Source organism: Rhipicephalus microplus, chromosome X, assembly GCF_043290135.1.
Source record: "Rhipicephalus microplus isolate Deutch F79 chromosome X, USDA_Rmic, whole genome shotgun sequence".
Taxonomy (NCBI): domain Eukaryota; kingdom Metazoa; phylum Arthropoda; class Arachnida; order Ixodida; family Ixodidae; genus Rhipicephalus; species Rhipicephalus microplus.
Window position 1 is genome coordinate 276086486 of NC_134710.1, and position 17353 is coordinate 276103838.

At 48.6% G+C, this 17353-nt stretch overlaps 1 protein-coding gene across 1 annotated transcript in view; it reads left to right on the forward strand.

Annotated features, from left to right (window-relative positions):
• LOC119161481 (uncharacterized) overlaps positions 1-10664 on the forward strand; it is a 192759-nt gene extending 182095 nt beyond the window's left edge. Inside the window, exon 6 of the mRNA XM_075879208.1 lies at positions 10460-10664. Coding sequence (XP_075735323.1) covers positions 10460-10494 — 35 coding nt within the window. The 3' untranslated portion in view covers positions 10495-10664. The remainder of the gene's footprint in view (positions 1-10459) is intronic.
• The last annotated feature ends 6689 nt before the right edge of the window (positions 10665-17353 follow it).

Sequence of the window (17353 nt, forward strand, 5' to 3'; positions counted from 1 at the left end):
ACACACTCGCCTAAAGCATTTTCGCCTCCATGGAAAATGTGGCTGCAGCGGCTGGAATTCGACCCCACAACCTGGCAGTCAGCAGCCGAGTGCCCTATAGCCATTAGACCACCGCGGCGGGTTTCTCTAACTCCAGAGTACACGTTGTTAGTGTGTTGTAGATCAGGCCGGAAATTACCTTCTTTGTTCCCTGCCATAGCAACGGAAATAAAGCTATTCTAAAATTTTTATGGTAGTGCGAAAGAAGACGAACACATCAGATACGAGAGCTGGCAAAGCGCTTGTCCCGGTGACTATTATGTGTTCGCCTTTTATAGCATTGTTATGAAGATGTCGTCAAGTATTCTTGAACTCGCCCAGCAACGAGTTATAACTCAGCTACTTTTGTCTCGTGGGCTGTCAGCTTTGACGCTGATTGTACGAATGAGTAATCCACCCGTGTACCCCACCTGTGAAGAGGGTAGAACAAAGGTGGAAGAAGCAGAGAACCGAGTGCTCCCGTCTTCGAAGCAGCACGGCGACGGTGTGGCAACAATCACTCAGCTTTAGTTAAACAACCGCACGTCATTTTATCTGAGGACAGCTGGAAGACCGAAAGATAACAAGTCAGTGACGTTGAAACTGGTTGAAATATACGTTTGTGTCAACGCTTTTGCCGAAGCCCGACGTTCGTCAAGAAGTCTTGATTAACTTCACAACATCGCAATAATACTGAGAACTTACAGACAGTGAGCCAACAGACATGGTCTTGAAATTAACAAATATAAGCACAAATTCCCCACCGAATTTAGGCTTTATTTTTGTGCAACTTTTACAAACTACATGAAAAGTAATTTAATCTTCTTTTTTAAAATATTGGGAGCGAGGGCGACCACTAGAGATGCCAGCGCTGCTGTCGCTGTTACATCATCTCGTGACTCGCCTTTGCCGTCGTCAGGGCTTGCTTCCAACCCCGAGCCAGTTCATTTTATAGCTTATAAGTTTGTTTATACACTCGTTGATGCAGTGCCGGATGCATTCGAATGAGCCTTAGTGCAAATGAGCCCATCCAAAACGTCGTGGCACCGATACATTTGACTGATGAAACTGAAATTGGCGAAACAACTAGGCATTCATTCTCACGTGTACAGCTGACTCAGTGGCCACGTTTTTTTAGCGTCCGTATATTCGCAAAGGTTTTGTGTCTAGAATTCGAGATAAAATGTTCGGTATGTATGACGGTGTACTTTACTGATGTATATGCATAAGAATTTACTGCATTTATTTGCACCAGGTGGGAGAGAACGATTTCTGAAGCGTGGAATCACATCAAACATTCTGTTAGGACCTTGTATGGTTAAAGGAACGCATGACGCAGTCTCTACTCTCCCCCTTCCCCCCCCCCCCCCTGGTGGGAATTGTCGTGCATACGCTGAAACTAAAAAGCGGCGGGATGCATGTACGACAAAGCCGAAAATGGGGAAACTACACAGCAGTGATGATTGCGTGCGTGGCTAGCACTTTCGCAAAAATATTTTGTGTGCTGCGTTGAGGTTGATATCTGGGGAGCATGACGTGGACCTTTTCGAAAATGTACACACAGGAATTCGGGACGTTAACTGAGACCGGGCCGACATGCCTTTTGCAGCTGTCCGCAGCTCAAGGTCGGTGAGAATGATTTTTTCCCGATGCTGTCATTCTTCGTTGCATATTCGGACGTCTCTTCTTTTGTTAGCAGTCGTGATGTTAGAGCTAGCTGCTGGTGGATGCCAGAGACCAGCAGAGTCCTCGAAAACAAGATACGGAAATTGTAAATATTAGTTGAACAAATGATGCGAGTAGGTATTATTGCAACGTTGGTGCATCCCATCACACAAACCACGGTTGTTGTGAAGAGTAACGTATTGTGGCAAAAGAGCTGTATAGATACCCTTATGAAAAGTCAAGCGAACTTGATAACCAATGCCAAAGCATCGCTTCCCTTCGGCCACTTGATGCCGCTCTATAAACTAGGGTCAGGTGTTGCCGTGAATCCTGCACGGTAGTCCTCACTGTTGAAAACGTTACCTATCGGACGCACACTTTCAGCTCAAAAGCAAGAGACAGGTGTGGGCCATTGCACTGGCCTCAATAAATACAAATGTTCGCGCAATGTGACAATGCTTTGATTGAAAGATTACTAGATGATTTTGATAAGAACTTATCTTTTACCAGAGCACTTCACGTTGTGCGTCTATGGCGCCTTGCGCCCGTGCTCCATCGAAAGTGCACGACGCGGTGATTACCATGCATTGGCTCACTAAAAAAATAATATATATATATATATATATATATATATATATATATATATATATATATATTGTAATGAATTATTGAATCTGAGTAACGGACGCTCTGCTGGCAACGAAGAAGATGATGATGATCGGTGGCTGCAGTAGTAGCTCGCGCACGCCGCTCGCCATTAGCCAGACCTGCCTGATAAAGGACATTTTGCCAAGCTACGTCTGAACCTTTCTCGACGTACACCACCTCTATTTTAAGTGGTGGAGGAGCCGGGGTTCCCATCAACCTGGAACTTCGCAATCGGACGCTACCCTCACCGTTCACCATGACTGCTCCTGGCCCTTCTCAAGCTGCCTCACCAACGACAGTCTACTGTACTGGCGCGCCTCGGCAACGTGACCCACCAATTTTTTGCGGCAACGATGAACAAGACGTTGAGGACTGGCTCGTCGAGTACGAAATCGTAAGCGCTTCCAACAAGTGGAACGCCTGCGACCAGCTCACAAACGTGTGCTTTTACCTCGCTGATGTGGCCAGCCTCTGGTTCAAGAACCACCAAGGCGAAATTACCAACTGGTCCGCCTTCAAGACCACCATCTCCGCGGTCTTCGGCCGTCCCGCCGTGCGCCGGCTTCGCGCGGAACAGCGTCTCCGTAGTCAAGTCCAGCGCAAGGACGAGACCTTTACGAGTTACATTGAAGATGTCTTGTCCTTTTGCAAGCGCGTCGATGAATCTCTAACCGAACGCGACAAAATCAAGCACATCATCAAAGGAGTTGACGACGACACCTTCCAGATGCTCGTCGCTAGGAATCCACAGACCGTCACCGATGTTGTCCACCTCTGTCAGGAGTACGACGAGTTGCGTAAGCAGCGTGTCTCGACGCGCAGGGCCGCAGAAGATACGGCTGAAGTTTCCGCCCTCGTACATGACGTCGCTGCTGATCACACCGTCTTACTCCCCCAAATCAAACAATTCATTCGTGAGGAAGTTGCGCGTCAGCTTTCTCTTGTGGCCGAAGCATCCGCGCCAGTGACCTCGTTAGACCCACGTCTACGCCAGGTCATTGAGACACAGGTCACGCAAGCACTGCCTCCATCGCCACCTGTCCCTACGCCGCTGACCTACGCTGCCGTCGTTGCTAGACCCCCAGCCCCACCTGTCTGGTGCATACCGGGGCACCGGGTCCTCCTACCCTACGACGCTGCCTACATACACGGCACCCCATCCCGTTTCGCCCCCTGCACCTTCTGTCGTTAACCCATGGCGCACCTTGGATAATCGACCCATCTGTTTCGCATGCGGTTTCGTGGGACATATAGCACGCTACTGTCGCCGTCGCAACTTCCAGCCTCCAGACCATGGGAATTCTGCAAATTACCAGGCTGCCCAGAATCCCCAGCGACCATCTTCTCCTATCACCGACTCATTGTCCCCACGACGCCCCGTCGATTCTCGCCGGTCATTACCACCCCGTCGCCGATCTGTCTCCCCGATGCTTCGGCGCACGAGCCCCGCTCGAGAGGAAAACTGACAGCCGCAGTTCCGGAGGCAAGAACTGCGTCGTCGTCGAACTTTTTAAGACCTCCTCTTTGTCCGTCCAACAAAGTTGATGTGCTAGTAGAAGGTGTTGCTGTACGTGCACTTGTCGACACAGGCGCCGTCGTTTCTGTTTTAGTGAGAAACTGTGTCGCGATTTGCGAAAAGTTACAACGCCGCTTACGAATCTTGCTCTGCGTACAGCCACCTCCCATTTCATCGCGCCGACAGCTCAGTGCACAGCACGCGTTCTTATTCAAGATGTTTGGTACGCCGTCAACTTTGTTGTTCTCCCACGTTCATCTTACGACGTGATACTAGGATGGGATTTCCTTTCTACCCATCAGGCTCTCGTCGACTGCGCTCGTGCTGAACTCACGTTGACGAATCCGTGCCTTGATATCGACCACCACAGTCCCTCGAAAGTGTTTGCCGCAGCTGACGTCCGCATCGCGCCGTTGTCCGCCGTCCTAGTGCCTGTGTTTTCCCCTGCTGCCACTAACTCGACGCTCCTGTTCCAACCAACTATAGCTTGTGTGCAACACCTAACCATCGTCCTCCCGTTTGCCGTCATCAACTTTTCCAATGGTTCGGCGGTACTTTATGCGTGCAACGTTTCTGCTTGCCCGTACATCCTGCTACGCGGTGAGTGTCTGGGAAGCCTCGAGACCTTAAATTGTATTTTCGAAGACCCGATCTATCCAGACAAGCCATTTCTACCGACTCGTGCCATTACACCCGCAACTGACGCTAATGAACCTATGGATGTATTCCGCAAGTCCATCGATTGTAACCTCACGCCTGGGCAGCAGAAACAGCTGATCAAGCTCCTACAGAGTTTTCGAGCCTCGTTTGACCACAATCAGCCTTCCTTAGGTCGAGCGTCATCTGTTGTACACCGTATAGATACCGGTCAAGAGACGCCATTACGGCAGCGTCCATATCGTGTGTCAACTACCGAACGCCGTGCCATTAATGAACAGGTTGACGACATGCTGACACGTGGCATAATCGAACCGTCAAGCAGTCCCTGGGCCTCTCCAGTTGTGTTGGTGAAGAAGAAGGACGGATCCATCAGGTTTTGCGTGGACTACCGGCGTCTCAACCGAATCACGCACAAGGATGTCTATCCGCTGCCACGCATTGACGATGCCTTGGACTGCCTACAGGGAGCCGAATTTTTCTCTTCTTTAGATCTCCGCTCTGGATACTGGCAGGTACCCATGGCAGAGGCCGATCGTGAAAAAACTGCTTTCATCACACCCGACGGGCTTTACGAATTCACAGTGATGCCCTTCGGCCTCTGCAACGCGCCAGCTACTTTCGAGCGGATGATGGACTCTATCCTTCGAGGCCTCAAATGGAACGTTTGCCTTTGTTATTTAGATGATATTGTCGTCTTTTCAACTGATTTTGCAACCATTTTAACCCGCCTCGAGAAAGTCCTCGCGTGTATTTCTGCCGCGGGGCTGCAACTGAATCTTAAGAAGTGCAATTTCGCCGCTCGAAAGCTTACGATCCTTGGCCACGTGGTTTCAAAAGACGGCATTCTTCCTGACCCTGCCAAACTTACAGCCGTTTCAGCGTTTCCCAAACCGACCACCATGAAAGAGCTCCGAAGCTTCATAGGCCTTTGCTCTTACTTCCGGCGCTTCGTCCGCAATTTCGCGACGATCATCGCTCCTTTGACCAAGCTCCTCGCCGGCTCCAGAGACCTTTCAGCCTGGTCTGCCACCTGTGACGACTCTTTCAATGAACTGCGCCGCCTCCTCACGTCGCCGCCAATTCTGCGACACTACGACCCACCGGCACCCACAGAGATCCACACCGACGCTAGTGGTGTCGGGCTAGGCGCTATTCTTGCACAGAAGAAAGACGGCTTCCAAGAGTACGTGGTTGCCTACGCAAGCCGAACTCTTAGCAAAGCCGAAAGCAACTATTCTGTCACTGAAAAGGAATGCCTCGCCATTATTTGGGCGATAGAAAAATTTCGACCTTACGTGTACGGGCGCCTTTTTGACGTCGTGACTGACCACCACGCCCTCTGCTGGTTGTCGTCATTGAAGGATCCAAGCGGTCGCCTCGCCCGATGGGCATTACGCCTCCAAGAATATAATATTCGCGTGGTCTATCGCTCCGGCCGGAAACATTCGGACGCAGACGCCCTATCCCGTTCGCCTCTACCCCCTGACCCGGACTGCTGCGAAAGTATAACCTGTGATGCCACTGCCGTCACCATCGCCGACATGCCATCTGAGCAACGCAAGGACCCTTGGGTTGCTTCGATTCTAGACATCCTGGCTGGGCAGACGGCTTCCCCCTCTTCTCGCACGTTGCGTCGGCAAGTGGAGCACTTCGCCACTCGCGACGACGTGCTGTACCGACGCAACTACGCACCCGGTGGACGTCAGTGGCTACTCGTGATTCCACGTCATCTGCGATCCGAAATTTGTTCCACGTTTCATGACGACCCCCAATGTGGCCACGCAGGTTTCCTGAAGACTTATTCTCGCATACGTCTCCGATATTACTGGCGTGGCATGTACCGTTTTATACGACAATACGTTCGGGCCTGCTCGACGTGCCAGAGACGAAAAACTCCCCCTTGTCACGCCAGCGGTACCTTGCTACCCTTACCATGCCCATCTCGACCATTCGACCGCGTCGGCGTCGATATCTATGGTCCCCTTCCCAACACTGCTGACGGTAACCGCTGGATCATAGTTGCCGTCGACCATCTCACGCGGTATGCCGAAACTTCATCCCTTCCCTCGTCTACAGCAAAAGACGTTGCGACTTTCGTTCTTCACAACATCGTATTACGTCATGGAGCACCTCGGGAGTTACTGAGCGATCGTGGTCGCGTATTCTTGTCAGACGTCATCACAGCATCGCTGCGTGAGTGCCACGTCGTTCACCGCACTACAAGCGCCTATCATTCCCAGACCAATGGAATGACAGAGCGCTTCAACCGCACCCTTGGTGACATGCTGTCTATGTATATCTCGTCAGACCACTCAGATTGGGACCGAGTGCTCCCGTTTATCACGTTCGCTTATAATACCGCCATTCAAAGCACTACTGGGTTCTCTCCTTTTTTCCTCCTTTACGGACGCGAACCTTCTTGCACTATGGACACCATTCTTTCGTACAAACCTGACTCCTCAGAGTCCATGACTTTGTCTCAAGCCGCTACGTACGCTGAGGAATGCCGCCAGCTGGCAAGAGCATTCACAACCCAAGACCAAGGACGCCAAAAGCACCACCATGACGCATCAAATAACACCACTTCCTACGATCCAGGTTCACTCGTCTGGCTGCATGTTCCCTCTGCTACACCTGGCCTTTCTACCAAGTTGGTCCCCAAGTATCACGGCCCATATCGTGTGCTACAAAAAACGTCACCGGTGAATTACCTCATCGAGCCACTGGAACCATCTTCTGACCAACGTCGTCGTGGCCAGGAAATTGTCCACGTCTCGAGACTTAAGCCCTGCTACGACCCTCCCGTGTTTACTTGTCCATAGGTCGCCAGGATGGCTCCTTATTTCGCGGGGAGTAATTGTAATGAAATAATGAATCTGAGTAACGGACGCTGTGCTGGCAACGAAGAAGAAGATGATGATCGGTGGCTGCAGTAGTAGCTCGCGCACGCCACTCGCCATTAGCCAGACCTGCCTGATAAAGGACATTTTGCCAAGCTACGTCTGAACCTTTCTCGACGTACACCACCTCTATTTTAATATATATATATATATATATATATTTGGAGCAAGGGCGACCAGAGCCCTCCACTACAGTGTCTTTCATAATCATATGGTGGTTTTGGGACGTTAAGCTTCACTCAATAAATCAATCAATCACTAAAATATTAATAGGCAAACAATCTAGGTTGCTTCGCAACTAATATAAACACAACGCTTCTGAAACGAGAACAGAAATGGCAAAACAGATCATAGGTCATGAGTCATAGGAGTTGAACATTTCACACAGCCGATACACGGGATGTCATTTTATACGTGACAGAAGGATTGTGGCAGATGGCGCCCTGGTATGTCCTCGCCACCAATATAATTTATTTCGAGCGGCAGCTGTGATTTAAAACTCTAAAGGTGCGCTAGCTGTCGCACGCAATTATTTCTTGCGGATATAGGCATGCGGTAACGGATTTCATGGGCGCGCTTGAGAACATAGCTACGAGAGAAACTTGGTGAAAAGAGACCTGCCAAGTGAGTGTGTTTGACCCGCCGGTCAGACAAATTCGGTACAGGAATTTACCAGTGATTTCGACCTGCGCCCCAACTATCTTTAATTGCAGCAAACACAACATGCCCTACGCGTGGTGGCGTTGGCTTCAGTCTAAGTAAGGTGCCTCGATGTGCGCGTGCCTCCACTTCCAGGGTGGAGAGTGGAGACACCTTTTGAGAGACTTCGCGCCACCTGGCGGCTCTGTTGGTTCAAGTTTGTCGGGCGGTGCGCAGAAGCTTGCGCGGGAACGGTGCTATAAACACGTTGTTCTTGACGTATTTACATCCGCCGTTTGGCCGTTTTGAGAGGCTGCTGTGTGCGACTGAAGTAGTTCACACGCGAAAGGTCAGCGGATGTTTCCATTACCTCGGTACAGCCAGCGAAGAAAGAAATGCGAAGCAAAAGTGAAATGGTATACCTCCGCCATCCCAACGATAACATCAGGATATGCGAGGTTAGATATAGACTTGTTCAGTATGTGGTTGTGCATTTTTGAATCGCTAGCAGTGAGCATGCTGATAAGGAAACCTTTGCTTATCTCGCGATTTGCTGGATCACGTAATCACCACGTGCAGCTGCTTTCATTTAGAGAATGTTTAGCTTTGCTTAAAGCCATGCGGAGTGAGTAGATGCTTTGACTGCCTTGCTATTAAGCTTAGATAAACTTGCTCAGTACAAGTTAATCATAGCTCATGCTAAATGAGTATAGTCTCAACAATCAGTAGTAATTGATAAAAATCAGTATTGATTGATATTCACTGATAAAAATTAAGCCATATATCAAACCAGGGTATGTTTAGAAAAAGCCTCGTTAAGCCAGTATATCGCAGCCTAATTCAGTTTAGACAAGCTAATTTAACGCTAGTCGATTTCACTCTATACTGATAGATACGCACCTATCAAGTGGGATTAGGCAAGATTAGTAGAGATTATCTCAGAACATGCTAATCCGATACAAGATGAGATGGAATAGCCTTGCGGTAGATTAGACCTGACTATAGGCTATGTTTTTTTGGATTAAGCATGACTAAGTAAACCGGGTTGAGCTAATCTTGAATAAGTAAATTCTGAGTGAATTGAGAATGACTAGCCATCAGGGTGATTACATGTGGGCACATTAAGCTGATCTTATTGAAATTGATTAAGCTGGATTAAGGTAATCTGAATCTTGAACCATCCAATGCTGTGTAAATTGAGATTGCCTAGCCGTCTGGATAACAGAGTATAGCCGCGATAGGACAATGTAGATTGCGCTGCATTAAGCTAATCTATATCGCTTTATCACAAACAAATGAATTTAAAGTTAGTTGATATCGTCTGGCCTGTTGCATGCAGGAGCATGGTCACGTTAAGCCCACCCGGGCTAAGGCAGATTAGGATAATCTGAATCAAGCCAATCTTGAAAAAGTTTTTCATATGTTCAGACTGCCTAACCATTTGGATGACTGAGTGTGGCCAAAATTAGACCATAGAGATTGAGCCGGATCAATCTAGCTCGGGTTCAACCAGATGAAGCTATTTCAGACTAATGTAATCTTGAGCCCGCCATATTGAGTGCATTTAGTTTGTCTTGTCAATTGGATGATCGAGTATGGTCACGGAACAATTTGGATTAAGTTATTCCGCAATAAGCTAAGCACAAACAATCACATTTGAAGTGAGATTGTCTTGCCTGCTGAATGCCTGAACATGGCCAAGTTAAACCAGTTGGATTAAAGTGAATTGAGCTAATACGAATAAAGATAATTCTAAACAATGACAACAATATGGCAATAGGTATTAAACCTTATTAAGGAAATCGACACTAAGCTAATTACGAGTAAGTACATTTATTTACATGTAGGACACGCTGCTATCATGCCGTGTCAATTTTGGTATACTTAAAGGCAATAAAAGAGCCTTTAGATCTGGATACCGAGTCATGTATATCATGACCTTTATGGCCTGCATAACACGGATTACATGTTTTGTGTGTTATTACCAGTACTTTATGTTAGTCATACATTCTTACCGCTCGTAGTCAACAAGATAAAAATCCGCCAATAAAGTCACATGACTTAGTCATGTGTGTCATGACGAACATGACATGCATGACATGATTTTCATGTCAGAACAAGTCAGTTATAGTAGTTATGCTGCTTTTCCTTAACACACAACCACCTGATGCCGTCCATTGCAAGCTGTCAGTAGCAGCACTTGATAAAGCGCGTTGGGCACTCACTCCAGTGTTTTTATTTCATATTTCTTCTACCTGCCCTCGCGCGGCGCTTTTATTTAGATGCTTCCGAAGATTAAGTTGATTTTGTTTTGACCACCAGGGCTGCAAACGCGCATGCGAATCCGAGCGCATTTAGTTCTTTTAAAAAGTTGGTACTCGTATGTTCATCAAAGGTTTGCTGGCTTGTGCAGGTGTGTGCGGACCATTTCGACGCTTCATGCATTGAGAGGAGGACATCGTACGCAGACCCAAGGACCGGGAGGTTTATAACAGCCGCACCAGGGGGTGGAAGCTCCCGATACCTCTCATGTATTCGGTCTCGGCAGCGGCCGCGCCACTTTTATCACTGGTTGTTGCCTGGCATCCTACAAAAATAAATTAGGAACAGAAAATTTCTTTCATGACGTCGCTTGTGATATCCCGAAATAGAGGGAAGGAAGGAAAATAGAGGGAAAAGAAAGGCAAGGAGGTTAACCAGCCTATAGGCAGCCGGTTCGCTACCCTGCGCATGGGAGAGGGATGGGAGAGATGAAAGAGAGCGGAGAGGGAAGATAGAAACAGCACATTCGGCAGCACACGCGGAAATAGAGGGAAAGAACGAAAAAAAGTTAAGGGTTGCCGCGGAAGCCCTCCTTTCCCACTTCGCATGCAAGCGGAATGAGCTCATGCCTTCTTTCAGGTTTGCTGGCCGCTTGGGCGATGCGGTGATTCGTGAAAATTTTGTTAATTTTGTTTTTTGTTCCTGTTTTCTGAAGAGGCGAAAGGTGAGCTGACTGATTTCTCAGTAAGATGAAACTTTATCGGCATAAACAAAATAAACTTTCTTATTGCACGTTTTGTATAAATATACAGACATACACGTAGTGCGAAAGCGTAAATCGATAAAAGAGGAGGAAATGTTGTAGGCCCGTGTGCTCAGATTAGGGTGCACGTTAAAGAACCCCAGGTGGTCCGAATTTCCGGAGCCCTCTACTACGGCGTCTCTCATAATCATATGGTGGTTTGGGGACGTTAAACCCCTTATGTCATGTCAAATCGATAAAAGCAGCTTTAACTTACAAATGACATAATGAGCGTCGAACCCAGAATATCCGAGTCAATGTGAAAATTATCAACAATCGCGAGTAGAACACAACGTACTTGTCTCAATCACGTTTGTTATGACAGAGCATATAGTTGTCTTACAGAACTTGAGTACCAAACGAGACTGAAGTTCAGAGGCACAGACAGGCTTGGAGCGATCAGAAGGTTTTCGAGAAAGGACGTCGCTGGAAACAGTGTTTTGGCAAGTTGACTTGTCTTCACTAGGGCAACAGCATTGTCTTGACGAATAAAAGTTCACTTGTCAAAATGTTGGCTCCATTGACATCCTCTGTACAAGTTTTTAGAAGAATTTAGTCCATCACGTGTACTTCAGTGACACTATTAGCAGTAAAGGCTCACAAATTTTCAAACCACGGCTACAAGAATTTCATGAGCAGGAAGGAACCTATAATTACTTGGCATCATTTGAACTACCCGCCGAAAGTTAAAGAAACTAAATCTATGTAGCCGAGCCAACTCGTATTCAAGCCTTTCAATAACCGCTTTTTACCGGTAGTAACTTGGCTGCTGTCTTCACCAATTAGTCAAGCGACACTGCACTTCTGTCAGTCCAGTCAGGCTTGCACAGAACTGGGTTTATTCACATGAACTCATGCGAAATCAGTACCTGCCGAAATAATGGGTTACAATTCTTGTGCTCACGCGTTGCCTTTAGGAAACGCTGAAAAAGCTTTGCGGAACTAGAAATCACCAGGTTAGCACAGCGTAGAGCCGCCGAAAACATGTGTTGCCTGATTAAGTCATCTTCGACGAATGCATGGTTGAGTTGTTCGGCGTAGCTCACTGCAGCTTCCGTTCTCTGCCCGCCACAACTTGCTGTCTTTATCTTTCCCGTAGTTGATACGCGAACCGAGCGAGATAACAGTTCGATCCAACTTCTCATATCGCTGAGCGAGGGGCGAGAAGGAGCGGAAGCAAGTGCTACAAACGCAAGTCAATCACTTCCCGCACTTAGCCTGATTTAAAATTCACAAAATAAGGAATAAAAAAGTTATATAAAAACAAAGAAAATTTTTTTAGGGAATATTGCCGCGTCTATTATGCAGCCCCAAGAGAACAACGAAGAGCACGTGCAGCGAAAGAGAAAGACGAGGTTCTCATCCGATCAGTTTGCCAGTGTTCTGGTACAATTAAAGTGAGTTGTCCTGTATTCAACTCCTGCTGTTTCTGCGTTGTGACACTGGTGGATGCGCTGGGTACATGTTCGGGACACCTGACAACAGCCCCGCATCTAGCCCAAAAAAAAACTTCCGCGCATCGACCCCCCCTCCCCCCCCGTTCACCGCAGCAGCCGCCGCCCGTTAGGCCTCAGCCCTGAGTTCGGTCCATTTTCGGCAAGCGCGACCATGCCAGAAAGCATGACTGCGCTTGGAAGCACTGGTCCCAACATGTTCAGCCCAAGCACAACACAGGTGGCTGTTTTGAACCCTCAACTTCCGGTTGACTTCCACAGAAACATATATGAGGACGCACATGACTGACGCGAAGAATTGGAGCACACAGCGAACGTTAACGGGTGGAACACCACACAGAAATTGGGCTACGTGTATTTTCCGCTCAAGACGAAGCCCGAACATTATTTACAAATCGCGTGTGGTCGTCTTGGGACGAGTTCCGGCAGAAGTTTCTCGATTAGTTCGCGAGCACCGAAAGACGATAAATCGCACAGCGTCTCCTCAAATCACGGATTCAGAAACCAAATGAATCCGTTACGATGTTTGTTGAGGACATGGCACGGCTGTTTCGTCGAGCAGATCTCAATATGCCGAAGCCAAAAAGGTTAGCCACCTCATGCGTGACGTTAAGGAGCAGCTGTTCGCTGGTCTCGTGTGAAACCCGCCTACAAGTGTTGATGAATTCTCCAAGGAGTAAACATCCATCAAACGCGCCATGCATCTACGCTACCGGCAGTATGACCGCCCAACCCACAATGCACCAATCAGCGCGGCAGCCACGGCCACAGCAACGACACCCGACAAAGATTCTTTGCGCCAACTGATACTAGATATCGTACAAGAAGAGGTCAAGAAGCTCGTCGCCAAACCGAATAACTGCGCAATTGCCTCAGTAACAGAAATTGTGCGCCAGGAGATGAGGCAAGCGCTCTCGCATCTTGGACTGAACACGAGCACCCCCAGGGCAAGCTATGCAGACATAATCCGCCGACAGCCAGCTACCGTACCGACACCGCATCAGTACCACCAGCAACATCCGCCGACAGCGCCTTGGTACTGCAGAGAAAATTCAACGCCGAGGCGGCCACCACTTCGCAAAACTGACGTCTGGCGTACCCCTGACCATAGGCCCCTGTGCTTTCATTGTGGGGAAGTACGCCACATCGTTCGGTATCGCCCGTATCGCGTCGCAGGGTACCAAGGATTTCCTTCCACTATTCCTCAGTACCATTTCAACAAAACGCCTGATGTCGACCCGAGTGTCTTGACCCCGTGGGATGTTCCCCTGGGTTTCGGTCACGCTCACCCTCTCCTGGGCGTTATTCTCCATCTTCTAAACGGAGCACCACTGACTGACATGCCGAGAGGGAGATCTCCCAGTCCACGCCGGGGAAACTAAAAGCAGCGACCTCAGGGGGGAGGTTGGGAATCGTTGAAGTGCTGAAAATCCCCGAATACTGCCGAGCGAAGGGACACAAATTTTCAATGATTCGACGAAAGATGGGGTCGTTACTGCCGAAGTTGCAATTACGATTGACGGACATGACGTCATGGCATTGGTCGACACTGGCAGGCAAGCTCAGGAAGCTTGGAATGGAATGGACGGGACCATGGTAGGTGGGAGTAGCTGGAGGGCAGCTACTTATGCCTACCGGAAAGTGCACCGCAAGAAGGAAGATAGGGGATGCATCCTTCGTCACAACTTTCGTTATTCTTTCCGAGTGTTGCAAACAGGCAATCTTAGGGATAAATTTCTTGCGTTAATATGGTGCCACCATCAATATACCGGACGGTGTACCCCTATATTTCTTCTTGCGGTGCACTTTCCTGAAGGCGCGAGTAGTAGCTGGAGGGCAGCTACTCACACCTACCGGAAAGTGCACCGCAAGAAGGAAGATAGGGGATGCATCCTTCGTCGCAACTTTCGTTATTCTTTCCGAGTGTTTCAAACAGGCAATCTTAGGGATGAATTTCTTGCGGTAATATGGTGCCATCATAAATATACTGGACGGTGTACTGACCTTTTGAGCGGATCAAAGTGCAGAGCTACACCAGAAATCTCTGCGCGTCATTGACGACGTGACCGTACCTCCGTTATCGCGCCACCTTGTTTCGATCACGTGCAGCGCGCAGTATACTGGAGAAGGAATTGCTGAACAAGTATTGACGCTTCTACTCTCTCACGGTGTCAATTGCCAGAAGTATCGGTAATGTTGTGTGCGGTGAAGCGGAGGTTTTGTTGACGAATGTTACCAACGAGTGACGACACATTACACAAGGCACTACAGTTGCCTACTTCGATGAGATCACCGAAATCCGTGAGTGCTGTGTAGTACAACAGGACAAACTGCAAGCCACGTCAGTGCCACTACCTATTGATGTAAGCACGGATTTATCACCAGCGCAGAGAAAGCGTCTAGTAGGTCTTCTTCAACAGTTCAAAGACTGTTTTTCATCGACCTCGAGGGTCAGTCAAACGTCACTAACGAAGCACCGGATAATAACGGAGGAGATGGCAAGGCCAATACGACAGAACCCATACCAAGTAGCACTGAAAGAGCATGAAGTAAACCAGGAAGAAGTAAAAAAATGCTCAATGATGACGTCATCCAGCCGTCAAGAAGCCATTGGGTATCGCCGATAGGGCTGGTTAAAAAGATGGAAGCTTGCGATTTTGTGTCGACCACCACAAGCTGAACCATGTGACAAAGAAAGACGTATACCCATTACCACGCATCGATGATTCACTCGACAGGCCGAGGTATGCACGCTACTTTTCGTCAATGGACCCCAAAAGTGGGTATTGGCAAATTGAGGTCGACGAGCGAGATAGAGAAGAAACGGCTTCTGTAACGCCTGACGGGCTTTATGAATTTAAAGTCTCACCCTTCGGATTGTGCACAGTCCCCGCAACAATTCAGGGACTAATGGATACCGTTCTGTCTGGCCTCAAGTGGCAGACATGTCTGGTCTACCTGGACGACATCATTTTTCTTTCAAAAACATTTGAGGAACACCTGAGCAGGCTGCTATCAGTATTCAGGGCAATAAGGTCTGCAGGCCTGACACTGAAACCCGAGAAGTGTCATTTCGGTTGCAAGAAGCTCCAATTTTCAGGTCATGTGGTGAGCCATAAAGGTGTTCGACCTGATCCTAATAAGATTGCAGCCCTGAGAAAATTTCCAGTGCCAACAGATAAGAAAGCAGTCAGGCGTTTTCTTGGCCTATGTGCATACTACCAAAGGTTTATCGCCAATTTCTCACACATAGCCTCGTCGTTACCACGAATCACAAGAGCAGACGTTTCGTTCATATGGGGCGACGATCAACAAGCGGCATTTCACGATATCCGACAACGCCTGCAGACACCGCCTGTGCTTGCTCACTTTGATAAGGACGCTCCTACCATGGTCCACACAGAAGCCAGCAACGTGGGTTTAGGCGCTGTACTCGTCCAGTGGCAAGACTCATCCGAGCGGGTGATCGCATATGCTAGTAGGACGCTTTCCCGCGCCGAGTCCAACTACTCCACAATGGAAAAGGAGTGTCTTGCTGTCGTATGTCCTGGGACACCACAGGAGCTACCTAACTCGTCCACGCTGTGCAGGAATAAATGGCATCATATGAAGCGGAGCAGCAAAGAGACTGCTTTTCGCCCTTTGAAGAACTAAGGCGTCGTCTGCAAGAAATATCAGTGTTGTCAAAGTGCACTGTGTCAGAGGTCCCGTTAATTCGGGAGGCAATCGCCGGGCTAATTTCAAGGGCCGAAGTATCGGCCCCCCGAAGCGCACAACGAAAGCGTGGACAATTTAGAAGTGGTCCTTTTTGGCGCATCAGCGGACGCCGGTTGTGGCCCAAAGAACAAGTCAGAGCGGAGAGTTGATAAACAAAACAAAATTATATCCTCAATAATGGCAGATCAAAACAATACACAAGTATGCACACTCCACAATAGTTGCATACAATATGTCACCAATAAACAACATACTTCACAGTACAATCAGCCACACGCAAAACAACGGACACACACAACAATATGCACTACAATGCAGTCACATGCATTGAACAACCAAGACACTTAAAGACTAAAGAGATAGAAAACCCATTCAGTCCAAAGTCCTTGGAACAAAGTCTGGATGATACTCCTCTGTGAATCACTCACTCAAAGTTCAGCGTTGTTGTCGTTCCGCTGCCCCCGAAGTTTCTCTTCCAGGAAACCTCTGTCGTTCCACTGCCCCAAAGTTTCTCTTCCTGGAAACCTCTGTCGTTCCGCTGCCCCGAAGTTTCTCTTCCAGGAAACCTCTGTCGTTCCGCTGCCCCCGAAGTTTCTCTTCCAGGAAACCTCACCGAAGTTTCTCTTCCAGGAAACCTCGCGTCTTCAATTAGCCACTCTCCAAGCTTCAAACTTCTTCGCCGGAAACACGTCGGCTTCACACACACGGCTGTTGCCACGCGTCTTCGCTCGATAGCGGTAGACACACGCTCTTGCCTGTAGCTCGAGCCTTCACCCCTCAGGTGGGAATCCTCTTCTTCTCCTGCTTTCTCCCTACGGACAAAACCTTCGCCCACTACACGGCGGAATCCCTACGCGCTTTGGCGCTAACTTCCGTCTTCTGATCTCTCATCTCGGCTGCTCGATTAAATACCTCCCGCGCGAGATTCCAGAAAGTTCTCATCCTTTCGTCGGCGCGATACGCAGCGAAGGCTGGGGAGAGGGCGAGACGGTTCGAAGGTCATCTGCGACGGATGACGCAACCCGGCATCACCACGTCCCTTTCCATCTAGAAAGTTCCAGTGCTTGCTCGG